A 25,108-nucleotide genomic window follows, 5' to 3' on the forward strand; every position below is an offset into this window, starting at 1 on the left:
GATATACCATAGGAAGAAGAACATACAAAGGAAACAACAACAAAAAAATCATACCAAGTGAAGTAAGCCAGGCCCAAAGAAATATAGGTCCCATGGTTTCCCTCATTTGCAATAATTAGTGTATGTTTAGGATAATTTTATCAGATGAGCAGAAAAATCTCAAAAGCTATGTACATATGACCATATAAGATGATGCTCAGTGAAATGAACCCCAAGATATGGACACAAGAGGTCTGTCTTTGTTGTTGTTTTTTTAATGTCCTACACCATATTCTTCACTTTGTTTTATCCACGAATTTCTTGGTTAGTGCCTTCCTGCCTAGTAGATGGCTGTGTTTTCCATGTTACAGGGTGGACACACATCAAAGTCTGGTTTCTTTTTCTCAAAAAGGGAACCAAGCCTATCTTACTGGTACCACTTCCAAGACCTTCATGACCATACCCACCCAGCTCTAATTATCTCCCAAAGATTCCCATCTCCAAACACTATCCCACTGGCAATCAAGGCTTTAACAATCGAAAGTGGGGATCAGTCTGTGATGAATTGATGAGGCCCTAGCTTCCTGTACTGTCCACATTCATATAAGACTTATTCTTCAATTTATACCCACTCAAGGTAAAGACTGGTAGTCTACTTTGTTTTCTCTTCTTATTTTATTCTGTATGCTCAACTGCAGAACACTTATTGTGGGCAAGGCAGTATTTTCTTTGAGCCAGTAAAAGCATTTAAAAGGCACTCAAATCCTACACACTGTTAGAACTTAACATCCTTCTGTGGAGAGCTAAATAAATAAACAAACATGAATTTCTGGGGTTGCAGGTGTTAACAGGAAGAGAAAGCAGGCCAGGGGGCCAGAAAGAATGTTACGTTGAAGAGCTTAGTTCACAAGCCACCTCTTCTTCTTTTACTTAGAAGAAACTTAAACTCACTTCCTTTCTCCTAATTTTCTGCCCTACAACTTCCTGATGCATACAGCATTGTCTTTAATATTTTGGACATTATTTAAAAGTCTTTAATAATATAAGCTAGTTATGATTTACTGAGTTCTTATTATGTATTATATATCACACTAAACTATTTCCTTGCTTTATGCACAAATTCTTACAACAACCCTATGAGGTAAGTAATATTGTCACCATATTCAGACGAGGAAACTATGCCACAGTGAAGCACAGGAATCTATCCAATAGCATACCACATACCCACACTATTTGAAAGTCATCAAGCTGATCAATTGAACCCCTGTAGTTCAATTTTCCATACATGGACTCTTGATCAATATGTTCAAATTTCCATCAGTTCTCTTTAGTTAGGATAAAATTTGTTGCGTTTTAAAACTGAGTTTGAATTCACATACATAAAACTCACTCCTTTAAAGTGAATAGCCCAGTAGTTTTTAGTATATCACAAAGTTCCTCAACCATTGACTACTTTCTAATTCCATAATATTTTCAGCATTCCTACAAAGAAATCTCATGCCCATGAGAAGTCATTCCCCTTCTCTCCCTGCAACTCCCGACAACTCTTAATCTATTTTCTGTCTCTATGAATTTACTTATTTTGAACATTTCATATAAATAGAAGCATATAAAATATGTGGGGATTTTTTTGTGTTTAGTTTCTATCAGCATGACAATTTTAACATTCCCCTATATGGTAGCATGTATCAGTACCTTGTTCCTTTCTATGGCAAAATAATATTCCATTATATGGTTATAGCACTTTGTATTTATCCATTCACCAGTTGATAAGCATACAGAGTTTTTTTTACCCTTTAGATACTATGACTAATGTTTCTATGAACATTCCTATACAAGCTTTTATGTGGGCAGATGTATTTAATATGCCTAAGAATGGACTTCGCCTTTTGAAAAACTAGTAACACTTTCAAAGTGATCTCACCATTCACCAGCAGTGTGTAAGGTTTCAGATTTCTCCACAGCTTTGCCAACATTTGTTAACAATGTATCTCTCGTGCATAAAAGGTGGTATCTCATGAAATTAATTTTTTTCATTGTGGTAAAACATACATTAAGTTCACTGTCCATGATACAATGATAAGAATTTCATTCACACCATGGTGCTATCATTACCATCTTTCACTCATCCACAGAATTTTCATGTGTGTGTGTGTGTGTGTGTGTGTGTGTGTTGGTAATAGGGCTTAAACTCCTCATGGTTCTGCTTGGCTTTTTCAGTCACAGCTACCACCTGAGCCACTTTGGGCTTTTTTGTTGTTTAATTGGATATAAAAATTTCAAAGTTTTGGCTGCCTGGCCTGTCTCTCCACCAAGATTCTGAAATGTCAGTCTCCTAAGTAGCTTGGATTACGGATATGAGGTATAAAGCTTTGCTCACAGAACTCTTTATCATCAAAAATATAAATTCTGCAATCAAACAACAACTCCCCTTTTTCTTATCTCTCTAACCTCTACAGCAACATTTTACACTTCTCTATGAGTTTATCTTGTATTGGTATCTCTTATGAGTAGAATAATACAGTGTTTGTCCTTTTATGATTAGCTTATTCCACTTAGCATGTCTTCAAGTTTTATTAGTATCACGTTCTATGTGTTTTTAAAATGTACAGTTCCCTGATGACTAACAATGTAAATGCGTTTATTGGCTATTCATACCTCATTATTTTGGAAAAATCTTTATCCAAGTACTTTTCTTGTATCTCATGATCTGAAGGGGCCCCATGTAATTTATATATTCAAGATCAGCCTGAGCAACACGGTAAGGTTCAACTGTGCTTACATCATTATTATTTTTTTACATAATAGTATTTTCTTGTTTTGTTAATTGCCTTTGTTTCATGCTAAAGTGGATTACTAATTTCAATCTGAATTAAAGCAGCCAGCAGAGTTAAGCAAACAAAAACATCCTTTATTTTTTTCATTTTCTTCTGGAAGCTTCCTTTCATTCCCACAGAGATAGGACAGAGCATTAGAATGATGAGTTGTATCTTTTCTTTTTAATGAAATTAGGTGTTACAGTGGCTTCTTCTGCTTTAGTCACCATGCTATTATCTCATAGTACCCATGTAAAAAATTAAAAATAAAACAAACCACAAAAATAAAGTTTAGTAAACTAGGCACCAGTAGCTGAAGTCTATAATCCTAGCTACCCTGAGGGCTGAGATCTGGGAGAACTGCAATACAAATCCTGCTCTGGCAGAAAAGGCCTTGAGTTGATAAAAAGCTAGCCTAAATGCTAAGCTCAAGTGGTAGAACACCATCTGAGCCAACTAAATCAAGGAAGCTTGAGGCTCTGAGTTCAAACCCCAGTATCACATACATACACACACACACACACACACACACACACACACACACACACACACACATACATACATACAATACATAAAACCTCACAGCCAATAAGATCATCTGAAGAGCAGGGTCTTTCACTTAGGAGGTGAGTCACTCTCTTCTGTTTCTCTGCCTTGTAAGGACTCAGTGCTTCTCCATTTTCTTTGCCTGTTCTATGATCTAAGGATTCCGAAAAAAGACTTTCACCAGACACTGAATTCCAAGGGTTTAGCCTTGGTTTCCCAGCCTTCAAAACTGTAAGAAAAAAAATTTCTGTTCTTTATAATTTGCCTAGTCCATCACATTTGGCTATGATAACACAAACAGAATAAGTCTCATCTACAACACTAATTATTCACCTTCTGTATTATCTACAACATGTCTCTAGGTATGCTCTTATTCCATATTTCCTCCTCCCCAACTAAAACAATGAAATATATATATATATATATATATCATTTGAATACAATCTATGAACTAGTAAAGGCTAGGTACCTGCTGTTCATAATAATGGAAAGTCATCTAGTCCTAAAGAAGAAAAATGTTAACTATGATAAACACTAATACAAATAATTTTAGAATTTGTGTATATTTTAATTAGCACAATTCTTAAAAATTGGTAATGGATACAGATGGCCATTGATTCTTCATTCCTCATTGTCCCTTATTTCAATCTACCCTATTTGTTACTGCCTTACTAATTTTCAACACTGTAAATCTGATCATGTCATATCCTAACTCAAGAGCTTCTATAGTTCCCCACTGCTATGCAAAGAAATATAATCTCCTGTTATGTAAAAATTTCAAAAAGTCAGTAAAAAATAAAAATTTATACTGTGGTCCAGAACAAAAATAATTACATAAGCAAACACATTCAAAGAGAAACAAGTTGTTCATAAAAAGTTTCCCTTGGGGCTGGGAAGATGGCTCAGTGGTAGAGCACTTGCCTTGCATGCCTGAGGCCCTGGGTTCGATTCCTCGGCACCACATAAGCAAAAAGAAAAAAGCCGGAGTGGCGCTGTGGCTCAAGTGGTAGAGTGCTAGCCTTGAGCTGAAGAGCTGAGGGACAGTGCCCAGGCCCAGAGTTCAGGCCCCACGACCGGACCCAAAAAAAATAAATAAATAAAATAAAAATAAAAAGTTTCCCTTATTATATACAATCATATTGTTATTATTATTACTTTTTAAGGCAATAATAATAATAGAGTCCAAGGCTTGTGCCTGCTTAGTCAGTGCTCAATCATGGAGAAACACTTCCAGCCAACAACTGCATTGTGATATTTTGAAATAAAAACAAATATATATGGGAGAGGACTCACTGAACTGATTTTCAAAATTTAAGTTTAGAAAACATGATTCGACAGTCTGGCCAAATGTGGCATGGTTTTTCAGGGTTTGGCAAATCCTACTCCAATGAACTAAAGCCTGTTTTCACATTAGAGTTAAAGAATTAAAATTATACATAAAGCAACATAATCTAGCTCACATCTGAAAAAAATTCTCATTCATAAAGTCTGGGAAGAAGCCTAGAAACCTGTTTTTATTAAACCTCCCCAGTTAATTCTGTAGTGCAGCCAGGTTTATACCCAATTGATCTAACCATGAACAACTTATGTTTCCATCAACAAATATTTCTTGCTTCCTGCCCCTTTTCTGTACTTTCATTTTCCTCTACCTGGAATCAGCTTCTCTACCTCTTAGAACCTTTTGGGCCCACTCAAAGTACCACTTGCTACCCTTTCCTCCAATCACAAGAACAGTCTCATTTCCTTGATCTGTTATAAAAAGTCTTTATTTGGGTTTTGTTGATGGTACCTCTCCTACCCCATCCACAATGCTTAACTTCCTAACATACAGTATACAACCACATTTTAATTGACCCTTAGTGAGGAGAATGACTCATTTTAGTTAGGATTTCTTTTTTAACTTTTAAAACTAAGATCTTTCTGTGCAGCCCAGACTAACCTGGAAATGTAGATTCTCCTGCCTGCACCATCATACCTGTCTCTGAAGTTGGCACCTGGTAAACTTTTTTGAAACATAATCTTTCATCCTGGGATCAAGCTAGTTGCAGCTAAGCAACATGAGACTGACATGTTTTTAATATTATTACCGATGTGAGATAGTTTTATGATACCATGTATTCACCTGCCATGGGCATGGAACGTTCATGCATTCTAGCCATTGATTAGCTCTTTCTTAGTATTCTTTTCATCACAGCCCTCCAAAGGAAGAGATCTAAATATTAATACCCAAAATAACCCAAGATTTAAATTCTATCTAGCCTATTTGATGATAGGCTGCCTTAAGAGTTGCTAGTGTCTGTTACCAGAAGTTTCCAGGTCATGTCTATGAGCTTGAAGCAACTCAAATACGGTAAACATTCTGTTCCCATCTTATTTGGCTGCGTGTTCAGTGCACTGTTACAGTATTATGTTTTCCATTTTACATGGGTATAAATTAAAACACAGAGAGGATTTGATTAGCTCAAGATCCAGAGTGACTGGCAGTGATGGGAATAAAGGCTGGCTCTCCAGATTCCTGGCCCAGTTCACTCTCTACCAAACCACAGGTATGTTGCCTTTTTGCTGATGAGGCCACACAGCATTCCTTGGAGGGGATACCCATTAGCTCTGGGAAGATGAAGGCACATGGGAGAAGCTTCCAGAGGGCCATTCAGAGAGGCAGAGTAAAGGCCAGTGATGTCCTGGAAGTTCGAGTGAGCTTTTCTGGATAAGGTTTAGAAAACATGTGGTTAGCAAATACTTAACTGGGTTTGGGGTTATTTATTTTAAATGTGAAGCCACTTCGGGTAATATCTAGTCCTGCATGTCCATCTCTTACTCTGAGTGCAACGCAAACAGAATGATAAGCAAATATAAAGCCTTTAAGCAGACATCATCATTGGAATGGTTAGGAAATACTTTTAGAATGAAACCAGTAACAAATAAATGAAGGTGGTGACCAAACTGCAGAACATGGTATCAGAACTATCAGTAACTGGAAATCTGGCCTCCAGGTATACCATAGAAGAATGAAAATCACCGTGGGTTCGCATTATGCACTTAAGGCTCGAGTGTCACCCAACAGAGTACTTTCTAGATGGTAAATCTGACATCATCTGGAATGACAGGTGTCTGCACATTTCTCAGAACATGTCCCATCATTAAACACATGACTGAACAATGTTTTACTCCACAGTTATCTGACGCCTACAAGTCATCCTGGTCAGTATAGATCATGCCCTATTTTATTACCATTACAGCATTCATTACCATTTGTTAACTCATTCAACTCTGTCTTCCGCACTAGATACCACGTCCAGGAAAAGAAGGGGCCTGTTCTACTTTAGTCAAGTTGTGCGTATGTGTGTGTGTGTGTGTGTGTGTGTGTGTGCGCGCACACGCACACGTGTATACTAGGGTTGGAACTCAGGGCTTTGAACTTACTAGGCAGGCATTCTATCACCTATCACTTCAGTCACATTCTTTTTGCTTTAGTTTATTTTCCAGGTAAGGTCTCACTTTTGGGGATCAAAATCCTCCTATTTATGCCTCCCACCTGAAATCACAAGTGCACACCAAGCTGGGCCTAGGTGGTAGATTGAGACATAGAGGATCTATGGTTCAAATTCGGCCTAGGCAGAAATGTCTGTAAGACTCCATCTCCAATTCAATAGCAAAATGCTGGAGGCATGGCTCAAGTGGTAGAGCATCAACCATGATCAATAAAGCTGAGCTACAGCGTGAGGCCCTGAGTTCAAGTCCTGGTTCAACCTTTGCCCAGGCTGGCCTTGAACTATGGTCCTTCTGATCTCAACCTCTTGATCATCTGTGATTACAGTGTGAGCCGTCAAGTATAACCCTGTCAGGTTTTTGTCGACAGATCTTAGTCTAGCAAGTGCTAAGTGTGTATGTATTGCATAAATTGTCATCAATGATATTACCAAGGAAATGCTTCCTTCAACCCATGGATAGCTTTAAGAAATTGCCTAACAATGATTTTTGGAATGACTTCAACATTAGGTAATACCCTCAAAATGTCCACTGGCTGCATAGTACATGTTAGCCAGGCTTCATAGTTCACTTAGGAAGATGAGCTTAGTGTTTGCATAATCAGTGGGGCAAGCTTCCTATTGGACGGTCTTTTAAATATTGTGTATTAAAGGATGAAGGGCAGGTGTCTGAGGTGTCAAGGAGCAGCTGTACCCTAGCATGAGATGCCTGCTGCCCGCAGCAGAAGAGCTCTGATGAAAAGCAGAGGAAATTACAGTTGTTGGTCCTTGTGGTCACAAGGGCATGTGTTGCATTTGCAAGGTCATCATGGGATAATTCAGGGTGTAGCTTGAACACATTCTGCTGCTGAAAGGGAGATTCTTTTTCTTACCACATCCGACACATGGTTTGCCAGAGGAAGGGCACGAGATCAGCAGCACTGATGAGCTGGCTTGGTGTTTTTAGGCCACATCTCTAGTAAACCATAACTTCTTCTGACTCCTCCAAAAAAGCCAACAGAATTTACTCATTACCAAGTGTGAACAGCAGTCACACAAAGCCTCCAGATTGCTTTTGCCTGCCATGCCAAAAGCCACTTTTCAAAAACAAAAAAAAAAACCAAAAAACAAAAAACAAGCAACCAACCAACCACAAAAAAAAAAATCTTAATAATAACACTGTCAGTACTTACTGCACTAAAACTTTAGGAGGGAAAAGTTTAACCTCTGTCTTAGCAGCAGATGAATGCAAGATTTATTTCTCTAGGTTAAATCTAGAAATTAAAAGAGAATAGGATATCATTATAAAGGCTACATGTAGGGAATCACACAGTGCACTTCCTATGCATAAAGTAGATGAAGAGCCAAACAAATGCTAAGGCCTATTTGCTGGCTGAGGGTGCATATTAATGCTCACTGCTCTACAAGCGCCTTGTGCTTCCCCAACACCTTTGGTGATGAGTCAAAGGGCATAAGACCATATGGCTGACTTGTTTGTTTGCCTGTTAGTGGGCAAATCACTTACATAGGAATTGGTAGCTTGGGTTACAATCTTAGGTTGTCTATTTTCATGCTTTGTGGTCTCTGTTAAATTACTTAATCTCTCTGAGCTCTAATTTCTTCATCTTTAAAGTGGAAACAATTATTTCATGGGGCTAAGAAAATAAAATAATTTAGATTAAATGTTTTGTGAACATCCAGTTAATTTTAGCACTTAGTTTTTGATCCCGCAAAGGTCTAGTAGTTCAAAGTCAGGTAACTGGGATCATCCCTAAGCAAACTGTGTATTACACACAGCTTTTAACCTTTTTATAGCTTGTTTAAAGCCCTAGAGCATTCTTTATCAACCTTATCAAAATGGCTATCAGTGTCATACTTCTTGACTGATAGACTTGTGTAGATTATTTCCTATGATGAGTATTTTTACACTGCTAATGTAACCTGTTTTGTTTTATAATATTACTCTGTTGGCTATAGCCATCTAATCTTCGATAAGGGAGCTAAAACAATAGAATGGAAGACAGACAGCCTCTTCAGTAAACGGTGCTGGCAAAACTGGTTAACTACATGTAGAAAACTAAAGCTAGATCCTTATATATCACCCTGCACCAGAATCAACTCCAAATGGATCAAAGACCTTGAACTCAAAGCAGACACTCTGAAAACATTACAGGATGGAATAGGAGAAACCCTGGGTCTCCTTGGCACAGGCCGAAATTTTCTGAATAAAGACCCGGAAACACAACAAATCAAAGAAAGGCTGGACAAATGGGATTGTATAAGGTTGCAGAGCTTCTGCAGGGCAAATGACATAGCTAGCAAGATCAATAGAAAGCCCACGGACTGGGAGAAGATCTTTACTAGCCATACAACGGACAAGGGTCTCATATCTAAAATATACTTGGAACTCAAAAAATTAAACCACCCAACAACAAATCCTCAAAGAAACAACTGCCCAATAAGTAAGTGGGCGAAAGACTTAAAGAGAAGCTTCTCTGAAGAAGAAAGAAGGATGGCCAATAGACACATGAAGAAATGTTCAACATCCCTAGCCATAAAAGAAATGCAAATCAAAACAACATTGAGATATCACCTCACTCCAGTTAGAACAGCAAAAATCAAGAACTCTAACAACAACAGATGCTGGAGGGGATGTGGACAGAAAGGAACCTTACTTCATTGTTGGTGGGAATGTAAACTTGTTCAACCACTTTGGAAAGCAGTATGGAGGTTCCTCAAAAGACTCCACATAGAGCTCCCCAATGACCCAGCAATCCCACTTTTGGGCATTTACCCAAATGATCACAAACAAGGCCACACTAAAGCTACCAGCACAACTATGTTTATTGCAGCATTATTTACCATAGCTAAGACATGGAACCAACCCAGATGCCCCTCAGTAGATGAATGGATCAAGAAAATGTGGTATATATACACAATGGAATTCTATGCCTCCATCAGAAAGAATGACATTTCCCCATTTGTTAGGAAATGGAAAGGCTTGGAAAAAATTATATTAAGTGAAGTAAGCCAGGCCCAAAGAAACATAGGTCCCATGGTTTCCCTTATTTGCAATATCTAGTATAGGTATGAGTCAAGCGGAAAAAGTCAAATAATGTGATGTTAGGAAAACGAAACCTCAAATATGTATTTTAATGTTTTTGTTTCTTTCATGCATGTGTTTCTAACGCATTTATAATATTATCTCTTTGTTGCTTTGTATGTCCCTCCCCCACAGTGTAACCCCCGCTTTCACTATATTTGATGTCAGTATAACATGTGGAGGAGATGGGGACAAACAAGTCGTTTAAGGATTCAGGTGGACCTGTTGCAACAATGAGAAGTACAAAATGTCATGTCAAAACCAGCTTTACAATGTCGGGGGGGGGGGGGGAGGGGGGGGTATGATTGGGTGGGAGGGAGGGGGGAGGCTGGGAAGGGAGGTGAAGGGTAAACAAAGGAGGAGGCTGCAATGCTTGGTAAGAAATGTATGCATTATCCTGCCCATGTAATTGTAACCCCTCTGTACAGTATGTTCTCAAATAAAATAAAATTAAATTAAAAAAAAAAAATATTACTCTGTTGGGGGACCGGTGGGGCATGACAATCCTGAGGCTTATACTTAGGGACTAGGCAATATTCCTAAGGTTAGCTTTTTTAATACTGTTTTTCAGTTTATTTGCTCAAGGGTTAGGGCTCTACCACTAGCCAAGTTCTACTCCTGTTCTCTGGTGGAAAACTGGAGCTAAAAGTCTCAGAGACTTGCCTGCCCAAGCTGAGCAGGAAACTGATTCTCAGATCTGAGCCTAATTTTTTATTGTAAAGATACTATACAGAGGGTTACAGTTACATGAATAAGAGCATTGTTACCCCCTCCATTGTTTTCCCCCTACCATCCCTTCCCTCCCTACCTTCCTCGAGGTTCTTTTTTTTTAAATTGTGATTAAGTGATTACATAATTTCCCAAATTTCACAGTATTGTGGAATAATGATGCTCATTTAAAGTCACAAGTTCATTCTAACTTTCCTGGAGCAAATTGTCTATCACAGTCTATAACATATAAAGGTGTACACATATACACAGCAGCATGGGAATATTCAGTAGTGGTTCGACCAGATGAGTGGGAGTTCTTTGTTTCTTAAGTCCTGTTAATTTTGTCATGTCACCTAACATTTTGGATTTAGCATCCACTTATCAGGGAGACCATGTACCCTTTGTCTCTTTGCTCTTGGCTTACCTCGCTCAACATGATTCCTTCTAGCTCCATCCACTTCCCTGCTAATGCCATTATTTTGTTATTCTAATGGCTGCATAATATTCCATTGTGTATAGATACCACAATTTTTGGATCCATTCATCTGTGGTGGGGCATCTGGGTTGTTTCCATATTCTAGCTATTGTGAACAGTGCTGCAATAAACATGGAGGTGCACGTGTCCTTGTATATTAGTATCCAGCATCTTAAAGTGTGTGACTTTGGTTGGTAATTTGGAAACAGAAAAAAAAAATTACATTATAGTTCCAGAGAACTATGTAGTATCAGTCCAGGAAATAATAAATATCTTTGTTTATATAAGCAAATTAGAAGGTAGGGTGATTATGGATTTCAGTTACAAGTTAAGGAGAAGGATGAAAATAAGGTCCTAGAATTTAACTTACCGAACTTTCTCAGGGCATAGTCAAACACTTATGTATAGAAAGAGTGTGAAGTAAGTGGTATATAAGGAAAACTTATTTTTTATTTGTAGGACAGAGATGACTTATCCAGACATCATATAGGAGATGAAAAAACACAAAAATGGGATTTTTTGACAGCATTACATCGCAATCAGATAACTCTGAAAAAAAAAAAAAAAAAACCAGGCTGTAATAAAATCCCTTTCTGTTTGATGACTGGACACAACTCTATGACTTAGAAGTAAGTTAGTTCATCACAATACCCAGCAACTGAAATAAAGCAAAGAAGCTTGATATATATATATATATGTAAGTATAATTGAAATAAAAATTTATCATCATCATGAATAACTTTAGAACTGTGATGAGGGGACTTTAATTCCTATAGAAATCTGTTTTTCATATGGAAGTATTTCATACTCAAGAACTAAAGTTTGTTCCCATTAACTTTTACACTGCCTCTTTCTTTGTTTATATGTGTTTTACAGAGACAGTGGAAGTTTAGAAAACGGTAATCGGCATTTTATTATTTTATTTTATTGAGACAGGATCTCATCATATAGACCAGGCTAGTCTGGTCTCAGCATCTCCATTGCTGGGATTTTAAGCTGATGCCATCACACCCAACTTTCATCTTGATTTCTAATAAAGGCCACATATGTCAAATTTTTGTTTTGCATTTTGTGTTGACTTTGGCTGAATTGTTGAGAGTGAATCTGAAACCATTTTAAAGTTGAGCATTGGTATGTGTGTTGTTCCATATAAATTAGTTTTCTTTCTTTCTTTTTTTGTTTTAATCGGTCCTGGGGCTTGAATTCTAGGCCTGGGCACTGTCCCTCAGCTCTTCAGCTCAAGGATAGCACAGTCTACCACTTAAGCCACAACACCACTTCCAGTGGTTTATTGGTGATAAGACTCTCATGGACTTTCTTGACCCTGCTGGCTTTGAACTGTGATCCTCAGATCTCAGCCTCCTGAGTAGCTAGGATTACAGGCGTGAGCCCCTGGTGCCTGGCTTAGTCTTCTTTTTTAATAATGAAAATACTGTCTGCCCTGAGTTTGGATTTGACACTTAAAATAAATTACACTTTTAACTCAGATTTTCCTTATAACGTTTATGTTTCCTTTTCTTTGTATTAAAAAAACAGCCTTAGTAAATATAGTGAGTAGTATATGAATAATAATGAACATTCAGATATTCTATAAGGTTAACAGCACTACACAAAATCTTATGTTTGAAACTGTCACTTTTTGGGTTTCCAAACACAATTTCTAAGGAATACATTGTGCAAATGAACTTACATTTAATTATTCTGCAGAACTGACTCACCAATAGCAGTAAACAGGGACAGGAACACAAATTTATAATGTGGCTACAAATACAAACAAAATTAACTGGTCAGATGATATACTTCTGGAAATGTCACCCTTTAAATTTTAAGATTCCCTGGGTCAGTACTAAGTTCATTCTAACGAGTAATGTCTCCAAGTTGATAAGTTTTCATTCACATAGGAGAATTACAATGATTTCCTCGGTTGGTTGGTTGGTTGGTTGGTTGGTTGATTCCTTCCTTCTTTTGTTTCTTCCTGTACTGAAGCTTGAACACAGGGCCTCCCTCTTTCTCTCTTGGCTTGATTGCACATAGTAGGTGCTCTACCATTTGAGCAAATTCTCTAGCCTAGCATTTTGCTCATTATTTTGGAGATGGAATCTCACAGACTTTTCTTCAGAGGCTGGCTTTTAACTGGGTCCTCTGAATTTTTTTTTTTTGTTAGACATAGGGCTTGAACTCTGGGCCTGGGCGCTGTCCCTCAGCTCTTCAGTTTAAGGCTAGCACTCTACCACTTGAGCCACAGCGACACTTCCGTTTTCTGGTGGTTTATTGTAGATAAGAGTTTCACAGACTTTCCTGCCCAGGCTGTCTTTGAACCCTGATCCTCAGATCTCAGCCTCCTGAGTAGTTAGGATTACAGATGTGAGCCACCAACACCCAGCTATGAACTTTTTGAGTAGAATTAGAATTAGAATTAGAATTACAGGCGTGATTCATTGGTGCCTAATCAGTTTATTTACTGATCTGAACAGATTTTTTCTTAGAACTTTGCAATAAACTAAACTAAATTTCATGGGAAATGACAAAAGTGAATACCTACATGGAAACTAAACACACAGCATTTTCCCCATTTCTAATATTTAGGAAGCTTTAAGCAGCAAGTAATAAAAATGCATGTTCAACATACAGAGATTAATCATATTATGCAAAAGAAATTTTTAGCAGACTAGGATGTAATTCATTAAGTCAGTAACGACCATGAGCTCAGGTTCAGGACTGAGGAAAAAGCCCAGATGTAGGAGCATACACAAGGCCCTGAGTTCAAGCCAGCATAAAAAAAAAGAATAAATAAGTAAATAAACAAATGTTGCTCAGGTGTTTTATACTTTCCCACACCATTATCCCTAGTGTATGGGCTCCTTTGGTTGGAAGACAAATGTACCTGTTTCTGGTACCACATCACTGTATGTTAATATCTAGAACAAAGAAGGGACTGTTTATTTATTGTCAAACCTTTATGTGTAATTATTTTTCATTATCTTGAAATAGTTGTAGAAAAGGGTTTCATTTCAACCTCTCAGTTTATTAGTATATTGCATCTTGATCACTGTTAATTTTAATGAGTAAAATAATCTTTCCCAGAAGTCTCTTCAATGACTTCCTCATCCTTCATTTTCTAAAGTCAAGTAACATGCTCATTCTTAAGCCAATCACAGCAAAAGTGAAAATGGCTACCACAACCAGCAGCATGGGTGAAGGAAGAGTAGCTCTTGTGTAGGCCAGCCATCCACAAACTCTTTGATTTGATGTACCTTAAGATGGTCCTTGTTTTTAAACTAATTGAACAAAATTTTTGAAGATAATAAAGAGATTTTTTATGGGCAATAGATATTAATATTTATTAGAAATTAAATTCTGAAATAAAAAGCTAAGAATCCATTTAAAATAACACTAAACTCACTAGTTGTTAATATTCTGTGGTTGAGAGAATAATAGCCCCTACTAATAATAGTCCACATGCTAATCCTTAAATTAAGGTTGGTGAGGTGGCTAGATTATCTTGGATTATCTAGAGAGTACCAATATAATTACAAGGGCAGTTATAATGCAAAAACAGGAGCAGATAGATGAGTATCACAGTGATGAAGTTTGAGGAAGATGTGTCTGGCTAGTGCAGGTTCAAAGATGTAAAGGGGTGATGAGTCAAATAGTGGCCTGAAGAAATTAGATTTTCTTCAAGGATACAGAAAGGAACAAAAGCCTGAAAATAACCTTGAGTTGAGCTGAGTGAAGCCTGTTTCTGATTTCAGACCTCATTAAAACTAGAATTACAAAATTTTGTGATTTAATCTACTGGTGTGTGTGTGTGTGTGTGTGTGTGTGTGTGTGTGTGTGTGTGTGTGTGTGTGTGTGTGTGTGTGTTGGTTCTGGTTTGCACATGGCTGGAAGTTTCGTGTGTGTGTGTGTGTGTGTGTGTGTGTGTGTGTGTGTGTGTGTGTGTGTGTGTGTGTGTGTTGGTTCTGGTTTGCACATGGCTGGAAGTTTACCACTTCAGCTACCTGGTATTTTTATTGGTTAACTGGAGATAGAGTTTTCTGGGTTTTTCTGTGTGGGCTAAGTTTTGAGCTAAGCAACTCCAGGTCTTAGCCTCCAGGATTCCAGGTATGAGCCACCAGAGTGCAGCTTGAGCCACTAGCTTCTAGCTCTGAGTTTGTAGTAATGTGCCACAGAAGCAAAGAGAAATAAGAAACACACATTTTCAAACTAACAGTAATTGTTTTCCAAAACAAAAAAAAAATAGTGAGAATAGAGGCAAAGACTTACAATTTTGTGGCACCGCTCTTAAATTCTGATGGAGGAAAAGAGAGGTGGATCATCTTGTCTCTAACATTAAGACTGTTGTGATAATCACGTATCACATTTTCTTTGAAAGCAGCTATAAACAGATGAAAGAAAAGAGTGAGTAAAAGCAAATAGCTTCTTGTTATCGCAACAAAAAATACTTTTGACTTCCCAGACTTCTTAAAATGGCTTCGGGGATTCCTGAAATCCCCATCCCACACTTTGAGGATCACTGGTTTACCATATCCTACAAAAGAACAGACTCTTTTTTCTCTCCTTACAGTTCTAGAGCAAACTTGCCTGGTGATACGGTTATCAGATCAATGTAATGTACCATTTTGACATTTCTTCATTAAGTCAAGCAATATTTACAATATTATACTTGGCGCTACACAGGCTGAACAAGTTAGATCCAGTCCTTGCCCTGGTAGAGCTTACATTTTAGTTGAAGAAAAATAATACACATATAAAGTAAAAAAAATTGCACATAATTATAAGGGATACAAAAATATGTAATGGGAGAAAGTGATGAGTATTCTGGATGGTGGGTAAAAAGCTACTTGAGTCTGCTGAAGTGAAATTAGAGCTGATATATGAATAATAAAGAAAACATGAGAGAACATTTCAAGCAAAGGGAAGAGCAGTAGCAAAAAGTAGAAAGGAGGTTGACAAGTTAGAGGAACAAAAGGAAAGTCAATGTGGCTTGACTGTGGTCCACCAGGGAAATGAACAAATTGGAATAGGAGAGTTGAAAGAGTGAGGCCGGTATATATAGATCATTAAGGTCTTGCTGAGCACAAAAAGGACTTAAGCCTTTATTCCAATTGCCATAGAAGCCCACTGGAGGAAGTAAGAGACTAAAATTCTCTTTGTTTTTTTTTTTTCCCCCTGTAAATTCTACCACCTTCTCTAAGGGCTGCTTTTAAACCCAACACATTCTCCATCTTGCTAATGATTGTCCAGAAAAGCAGAGGGATCTCAAATGGACACATCTTGTGGCACATAAATTGTTTGTATGTTAACATCAAAAACAGACAGCTCTGGAACCAATCAGGGGAATGTAAATTGCAGGTTGCTTGATAGAGAGTTAACTTCTACATGTTGGCCAGGGTAGGTGTACAGCCAAATTTGCACTGTGTGAATAAAATTGTTTGGCAGCTGCTGGTCTGTCACTTGTCCAAAGTAGTAAGTGTGTGAATGAATTCATATGGTAATGACTCTGAAATTAGCAACTACCTTTTGTCATCTTTCTATGACACAGGAAAACACACCAAAACTTGGCTTGTTTCTGGACAATTCTTGGGATGCTTCTCAGTTGCTCAGAATGCACATTTGGTCATCATTATCCCTTGTGTAATCAATTTCTACAAACTGCAGGATGATGTTACAGTTATGTTTAGAGAATAAGGGAACATGCTCCACACCTTAATCAAATCATCTAAAGATGAGTCTTCTTAGATAACATGCATTTAAGAAGATGCGGATAGTGGTGGTTAGATACTACTCTATATTTTATGCCACCATGAGAGAAGTAATCTTGTCTTCCACGGGAAACTTGGGAGATGAACCATGTGCCTAAAACTCTAAGGTACTTACTATAATATGGGAGAAATGTTTACTAGACAAGTTGTTCCACAATAAATTGATGCATAGAATCCACAAATACAGAAGTGGCTTGAACCTTGTTTTGAAAGAGTACAAGAATGGAAACAATCAAATATTTGGAGTTGAGTACCCACAACTCCAGGTGTAGTGCCCCCACCCCCGCATTTTTTTTTTTTTAAGGCTGGATCCATGTGAAGGAGCTTAATCACATTTTCAGGCCAGCTGTGGTTACTTTGGGACCTTGTCAGGAATGGCTTCCGAAAGATTTTTTTTCTTTCTTAAAGAATTCATTATTGTGAAAAATTACAGTAAACTTCAGAACAGACTGCATCAAAGAAAATTCTGTAATTCCAAGCCTACCTATTTTCAAAAGAATCTAATTGTGATCTCTGAATGCAATTATGCAGACTCTCTCTCCCTCTACTTGGGGAAGAGAGAAAGGAAGGATGATTTTGTTTCTTCAGTAAGAAGGAGTAATCAAACCTGTTGTTGGGGCCAAGCAAATCTTCGCGATTCTCTTGATTTCTTAGTGCTTAGGGAGTATGCTTGAAACCTGTGCTTTCCTCCCTAAATCAGATGAGCAGAAAAGTTTGCTCTAGCTATGATAAATCTGCACCACGCAGAGATGTTTTTGGCATGCGGTGTGTATTAGGAAGATGATAAAGATTCAGCTCTCCCCTGCACCCCCAATCTCGCAGCCCAGGAGTGGGTTTCGCCTGCGTGTAGGAAATGTCCTTCAGCTGCAGGCGTGTGTGCGCACAGAGCAGAGCCGGGGCAGGGCGACTCGGGTCGGCTGAGTGTCACCCACAGATGTGACCGGTCTTCCCCACCAGAGGCGGCCTCCTCCTTCCTCTCCCCTGCCCAGCTCCAACCCAAGGCCCGCGGCCCAGACCCGGGGGGGGGGGGGGGGGGAAGGGGAAGGAAGCTCTCGCCGCAAGCCGGCGTCTGGCCCGGCACAAATCTCGCCAACACCAGAAACTTTTTTTTAATTCCCCCCACACCACCTCCCCTAGCTGTGCGCAACTTTTGGCCTCTTCTCCCAGCACGCTGTCCCGAGCTTCTGTCCCCTGGGTCTGCTCTCCGCGCCTCCCTAGCGGCACGCGGGGACCCGGGCTGAGAGGGGGCGCAGACGGCGGGCGGCGGGGACGCGCGGAGGAGCCGGGGACCCGGCGGAGAGGGCGCGGCGCGGCGAGGCGCGAGGAACCGGTCGCAGGCGACGAGGACCGGCGGCGAGTGCCCGGGAAGGCAAGCGCCACCGCGGGCGGCTTGCGGGAGTCGGAATAAAGTTCGCGCCCTTTCCCCGGCGCTCCGCAGCCCTAGCCTCCACGTCCTCCCCCCCCCCTTCCTACACCCCCACTTTTTCTTTCTTTCTTTCCTTGACAGCTGGGCGCCGAGCGGCCACCTCCACCTCCACGCCCGCGCGGGGCTCCCCGGGGGGCTCCAAAGTTGTTTTTCTAGCCCCGGAAAGAGCCACACGGACACACAGAAAGGAGGGCGAGAGAAAGAAATAAAACAAACAGCCAGCCCCTAAACTAACAGGCTGTGTTGGTGGGGAGAGTGGTGAAATACACATCCCCTCCCCAGCCCTCCGAGCCCCCGGAAAGCCGGGGACAAACAACAGCCACAACCCCCAGGCGGGCTCCGCCGACGCCGCGCCGGGGACGCAGCCTGGCCGGCGGGACAGACTGGAAGAGAGGGGGTGCAAGAGAAACTTGTGGGGTTGGCACGGCCTCCCCGGCCCCGGCTCTCCTTGAGCAGCACCCCCCACCCCCCCTCCCGGGACAGTCCGTTCCTTTTTTGTTTTTGGCCCGAGGAGGAGCGAGGGGAAGCGCCGGGCCGGGCCGCGGGGAGCGAGCGCGACCCTGGGCGCGGGTGTAAATCAGTCACCTGAGCGCCGAGGGGCCGCGGCGAGGGCGCGCGCGGGCGGGCGGGCGGGCGGGCGGGCGGGCGGGGAGTGGCGGAGGCGGCGAGCGCCGAGCGGCCCGGAGGAAATCGGGAGGGGGGAGGGAAAGAAAGGCCGAGTCTGCGGGAGCCCCGGCGGCCGAGGGGCTGGTCCAGGCGCGGCCGCTAAGAGGAGACCAAGAGGCGGGGGCTGCACTTGACAACCAGCATGCCGAGATGGTAAGAAGTTTCCACCCTCCTTTTCCTTTTCCTTTAAAAAAAAATTCTGGACTTTGGAAGAAATGACCCCGACGCCGGAGCGTCCCCGGGGCCGGCCGGGAGCGGGGGGCGGTGGGGTGGGAATGGAGGGGTGTGTGTGCGGGGGGTGTGGGGGGGTCGTGTCGGCCTCCCCGGGGCCGGCGGCGTGAGGTGGAAGCGGCTTGTGTGTGGGGTCGCTTTGAGGGCGGGCAGGGGAGAGGAAACCCGGTCCAACCTGGTCCCAGCTGTGCTCCCGAAATCCTTCCCTAAACTTGGCCCCAAGTTTCCGAGGCGAGCTCCAGGTGGGAGGGCGCGCGAGTGAGCGAGTGCGTGTGCGAGCGGGGTGGCTCCCGCTCGGCCCTCCGGCCAAGGTGAGGAGCGGAGGCTCTTAGGGAGTTGGGGACCGGCGGGGGAGGGGGAGAGGATGAGGGGTGTGTGTTGGGGGGGGGACGCGGAGGATGAATGGAGCGCTGCTGTGAGGAGCTGGGGGCGCAGAGGAAAAAGCGCTTGGGATCCACGGTAACTTTTATCAACTTGCGAGCGAGTGAGGGACGGGTGGCCGGGCGTGGGGTGCCCAGGGCGCGCCGGGGGTGCCCGTGCCGACCAGCCCGGGGTACGGCCACCGGCCCAGGACACGTTTGGCTCATCCTCCCCCTCCCTTCGTAAAGTGAGGATGGTAAGAAACCTTCCTTCAGGTTTTTTCTTTGCTTTCTTTTTCTTTCTTTCTTTCTTTTTTTCTTTTTGGAAGAATGCGCAAAAACGCAGGGCCAGAGAAGCCACCTTGGCTATGCACGTGTGTGTTATTTCCCAAGTGCGGTTCTAAGACGTGTTGTATTTAACACATTTGATTGGAAGGGGGGGGGGGATCTGGGGCCAGAAGATGGAGCAAAACAAATATTTATTTATTTTTTGATCCAAAACAAAACTACATAAGATCTACAGGGAAAGTAGGGTAAGATTTTTTTTTTCTTTTAAGTTCCCTGTTGGAGGAAATGGGACTGACATTGCGAAGCAGCGAGAAGCCCGCAACAGCCCCTCTCTCTGCGAGCCGCTTCTCTGCAGCGAGGACTCCTGGGGCAGGGAGTCTGCCTGTGATGAGCCTCTCTGTCCATCTGCTCTCGGGGAGTGATTTGTTAGAAAAGGGCCCGACCACTCCCTTTTAGTTACCGTCCACCCCAGCGTGGCTCTTGTTACCTCCTCCCTAAGCATCTTGATCTACATACGGGAAGTATGTAGATAAAATATAAAAGAAAAAGGGTGATAACGGGTTGGTTCCCTCCCTCCTTTCTCTCTTCCCCTAATGTGACATCTCTTGTTGCAGTGATCAAAGTCACAAGTGAGGTGTAGGAGATGCTACTGTCAAAATGCAGGCACAGACACACACGCGCACACACACTCATACACCAATGCGCCCAGGACTGTGGTTACAGTGAACGCTGACAGAAATTAAAGTGGTTTTGAAAACAGCATGCGATTTATGATGGTTCCCATTTACCCCAGAGTCAAGCTGTTGTAAAACTGATGTACAAAAGACATCATACAATAACCTTGGGCGCGTAGGATTCAAGTGGCAGAAAGTGGCCTGTTGCATTTTTTAAAATTGTACTCCATGGACAGTTGTAGTTGTTGGAACCCGTGTTTAAGCAAGGCATTAAAAATATTAAATATGTCCATTGAGAGCTGGAGAGATTTTCATCTGATGGCATTTTACTGAAGAAAATTGTGCAAGCCAGTGTAGGTATTATCTTTCTTCTCTTTTTCCCTTAGCCATTATGAGCGTTTGTCTACACATCTATCCCTGTATATTACTCACTTTCAACAGTGGCAAAGATGATTTGTCATTCACTATTTTGTATTCTGCAGTTTTAAATATTACTGTGCATACATATACATGCTTTAATTGCGGTTTACTTTTGGCATTAGTACTTAGTGTGTCTGATCTGAAGAAGCACTCTAGTAGTGAGACCTTGTACAAGTTAATAGAACTTCCTTTTACCCTTTGGAATCACACACGCAGAAATCCCTTGTGAACCTTTAGAGAGGCTCTGTATTTTATATCATACTTGTAGCTGTTTCATTTAAGCTGTTCAGTCTTAATGAAGTTCTTAGTTGTAGCTACTCATTGTGTTCCCAGAGAGCAGTGTATTTGAAATCCATATTGCTAATCACTTTACCAAAGTATGGGAGTATCTTCACCTCAGGGAAGTAATACTGAGCATGAATGTGAACTTTATTTAGAGGATCTTGTGAGATAGGTCTGAAATGCCACCCACATCCATTGAGAATATTAAGGGGGTTATGTTTGTGTGTAAAATTTTGACTATGAATTGACCCCATGTGATTTTTAAGATAAATATTTAGAGACTATTAATAGCAGTAGTACATTCTTAATACCTGTTGTTTTTTTTTTTCCTCCTACCTGAGATGTAAGTTATCTGTCAGGCAGGGATATGTGATTGCAAAAAGAAGCAGACAAAAGCAGAGCTGACTATTGCTGTATTAAAATGTAAGTGTTACAGTTTGAATTTTCAAGTGAGAGTTTTTGAGTTCAGTGCTTTACATAACATTTTGTCCTAATCTTGCTTGCTGTCAGGGATGTTTCATGGTTGTGCAATTGCTGCAGTCAAGAATGCCAATTTGCATTCCAGGAGTGTCATTTGATTACTTTTATCTGCGCAGCTCCAAGACCGGCCCAGACCTCTCGTTTCATCTTGCCATGTCACGAGTCAATGCTGTGTCGTCTTTTCAAAAATCTGCCTGATTTAGACAAGAAAGAAAAGTACTTTCATGTTGCAGCCGCAGTCCCCTGCTAACTTGTCAGCAGCAGGATATGATTCACTTGGGCCCAGAAGAATGGAATAGAGAGGCGGGTTAGGCCGTTCAATAAAGCCCACGGACAGGTAGTGTGTGACATCCCCAGAGAGCCACAGTTAATGAAGAACAGGTCTGCTTAGTTCTCCACACGCTGACCTGGTGCTGTCCCCACAGTTTTCTCATTTGATCTTTCCCAGCAAATTGATCTTTTCTTGTATTTTTTTTTTTTTTTTTGCCTTCCAAGTTAGTCCTTGTGGGACTGAAATTAGCAGAGCAACTTAAGTTGGATAATACAGCTGTTCAGAAAAGAAGAAATTGGACACTGGCGCAGAAGAAGGATGGGGGTGGGAGGGTAGATGGAGCTATTCTTTTTGTTGTTTCTGGGAATATTTCTTACATGAAGGGAGTCCAAAATAGGTGATGACTTGGAGCCAGTGGTTTCCTTTACTTGTAATTTTAGAGTTAAGGTTCAGCACTGTTTTAAATATCCTGTAAGTATTTGCAAGATGGCCTTAGTAGTGGGTGTGAAGAGTTTGATGTAGTGTTGTCCGTACTCTCACTTATTTGGAGTGATTTGCCAGTGGACTTTGGCTTTTATGGCTATTGTAAGATGGACTAAATATCAATGGCATAATTCAACTATATTATTTATGGTCTTTTAAATAACTACAATACCGAAATAACCAATACTGATTTACAGAAAAGATTAAACAATAAAAAAGTCATTACCAGTGTTGTATATAAATATTACGGTACATGAAAATGTTTTCTGCAGAGTACTACAAGCATCTTTGTTTCACGTAAACTCTGCAGATACACTGTTAAATAGTTTCTCTCTGCAAGATTTTGTGTTTAAATGTAATCTTTTAGAATTCAGACAAATTCGCAGGTTTGGAATGTGGATGTTCACACACTGTTTTTTTTAGATTTAAATTTTATACACTGTGCAAATCTAAGTTAGAAATGTGTATATAGTTTATACAGGTTAGAGTTTCACTACAGAAAATTGTGTACACACAGCTTTAGTTGGAAGCAATTAATAGATTCTTTGCTTGATGCATAAATGAAGAGCAATGCTTTTTTAATTCCTCTGCAGATGGTCTCATTTACCATCTACATCCTGACAAGAAACAGAGTTGAAAACAATATTTCTTGTGGAAGGGGAGGCAGTCGTCTCAAATCTTTCCTTGTTGGATAAGAATTACATACAATCATTGGTTGGTAAACTCCTCTCTAAAGAGCTAGAGGGAGCCTCATGATTTTATTAGATATACTTAAGGCATTATATAAAAAAAGAAAGCACTCTGGCAATCAGAATGCTGCACAAAGTAGCTAATGAATACTGGCTTGGGGTTTAGGACTGTAGGTGCTGTTTCATATATATTTTTAAATTTTCCATTTTTTTTAAAGAAGGACAGAACTTTCAACAAGAACAGTTAATCAGCTAAGCTTTCTAGGATTGCATCTTTTAGGTGATTTGAGGATCAGTGAAACTGCAACCAAATACATTTTAAGTGTTTTGGTTTGCCTAAGTACTGTTTTGTCATTTTGTCACCTGATGAGTGACTTTCATCTTGTGGGAGGGGCATTGCCCACCTTCCAAGTTTCTATTAAAAGTACCTTCTACCCTATCACTGACAGTGGGATATCTCAGTTTAGTTTACAGGGGCTGCCCCCTTCCCATATATGATGATTTTGAAGTCGTTTTATGTTCAGTTGCTATATTCTAGGAAGAATATTTCTCCAAAATATATTTCATGTTATAAGCTTACATAAATGGTGAACATTGATAATGCTATTATATTAGGAATCAATCTAAATTTAAAGTGTAGGACTTAAATGATTTCAAATGTAATATTTGTCATTTAATTTCACATTTGTTTATCAGTCTTTTCACTAAAATTTGTGATATGTTTATATTAAAGAGCCTTTGATCATAATTACTCCTTAATATTTATATACTAGTTTTTAGGAGCATTATTTTGAACAAATTTTTTTATCATTTAAGTAAATAATATAATCCAGTGAGATAAATTGCCCAGATTTGTCTTTTTTAAAAAAAATCTCTTGCACAGTAGCTCTCATTATGTTGCTAGCCAATAAAAGTCTTTATTTGTGGCTTATTAGAACCCTCAGTACACTCAAAAGTTCAGCTATAATTTAATTTGGCTGTTCAAAGAGCCTTCCTTGTTTTAAAACATGTTCTCAGTATTCCTTTGCCATTTGTTGTGAACCTATGTTCTAACTCATCCATATGCATAAAGATGATATTATGCTACACATCAGTTTAAAAGTTTTTGCCATAGCAGAGATGTATTTTTTTTTCTTTTAAGAAAATACATACATAACATTCTTATTTTTTTCTTGTAATTTTCCCTGGACTTCTTGCAGCTTTTTATGATTTAAATTATTTTGCTATAATAATTTAAGTTAATTCCTTGAAGAATACAACCTTCTCTTAAGGTGTAGTGAAAAGGACACTAAAAGAAAAAAATAAGTTCAGTATTGAAGAATTCTAGTTAAGGTCATTTCACAGTTATAAGCCCCCTGGAATTACAGTTTTTCTTGTTCTTTACAAATTGCCAGCATGATAAATTCAGCTTCCTGAGCGTAACTGTTGGGAAGTTTTGCAGAGCAGAAGATGGCTTGAGAATTTTGGTGGTATTTGTAACAAATCACACCCACTAAAGACTAGAACTCTGTCAGGAAGTCTTCCCCAAAGAAGTCAGTGGAACTGCTGAATGAGTCAGAGCATATATGTATTGTACCAGTGGAAATCACATCAAGCCAGCCTTCTAGATATAATATTTAATAGTTGTCAAAATGTACAGTATTGTCTTGGTACAGGAGGTGCAGAGTTCCTTCTTTTTGTGTTTAGTACAAAGATGTAACAACCCACACAAAACATTTTTCTCCTATTATGACCTTACATTTGCCAAAGTGCCCCATGCTGAAATTCCTTTTCAGTATCTTTTTTTTTTTTTCAGTCCAAAGCCAGACATGTACCCAGACACAAAAGCCTCTGTGTATAGCAAGCTGTTTTAAATATTGTGACTCGATGATGTGCTGTCCTTTCTCTGCTTGAGCCAAGGATCTCTGCTCAGTGTCTGTGGATTACCAAGCTCCTTCTTTATTGTACCTCTTGTCAGCTATTCCTATTCATTTAACC

General features: G+C 40.3%; 1 protein-coding gene and 1 long non-coding RNA gene across 2 annotated transcripts in view; one reads left to right on the top strand and one right to left on the bottom strand.

Moving 5' to 3' along the window:
- Positions 1–11,529: 11,529 nt before the first annotated feature.
- LOC122118928 lies at positions 11,530–18,915 on the bottom strand. The gene is made up of 4 exons (XR_006149474.1): positions 18,874–18,915; positions 15,364–15,475; positions 12,788–12,858; positions 11,530–11,646 (listed from the first exon to the last, which is right to left on the bottom strand). It is a non-coding gene; the product is annotated as an uncharacterized LOC122118928 (long non-coding RNA).
- Positions 18,916–19,008: 93 nt separating this feature from the next.
- Positions 19,009–25,108, top strand: part of Bnc2 (basonuclin 2) — a 427,132-nt gene continuing 421,032 nt past the window's right edge. The window contains exon 1 of the mRNA XM_042692903.1: positions 19,009–19,107. Coding sequence (XP_042548837.1) covers positions 19,105–19,107 — 3 coding nt within the window. The 5' untranslated portion in view covers positions 19,009–19,104. The remainder of the gene's footprint in view (positions 19,108–25,108) is intronic.

Source organism: Dipodomys spectabilis, unplaced genomic scaffold (genome assembly GCF_019054845.1).
Source record: "Dipodomys spectabilis isolate Male_0828 unplaced genomic scaffold, ASM1905484v1 ptg000158l, whole genome shotgun sequence".
Classification (NCBI taxonomy): Eukaryota; Metazoa; Chordata; class Mammalia; order Rodentia; family Heteromyidae; genus Dipodomys; species Dipodomys spectabilis.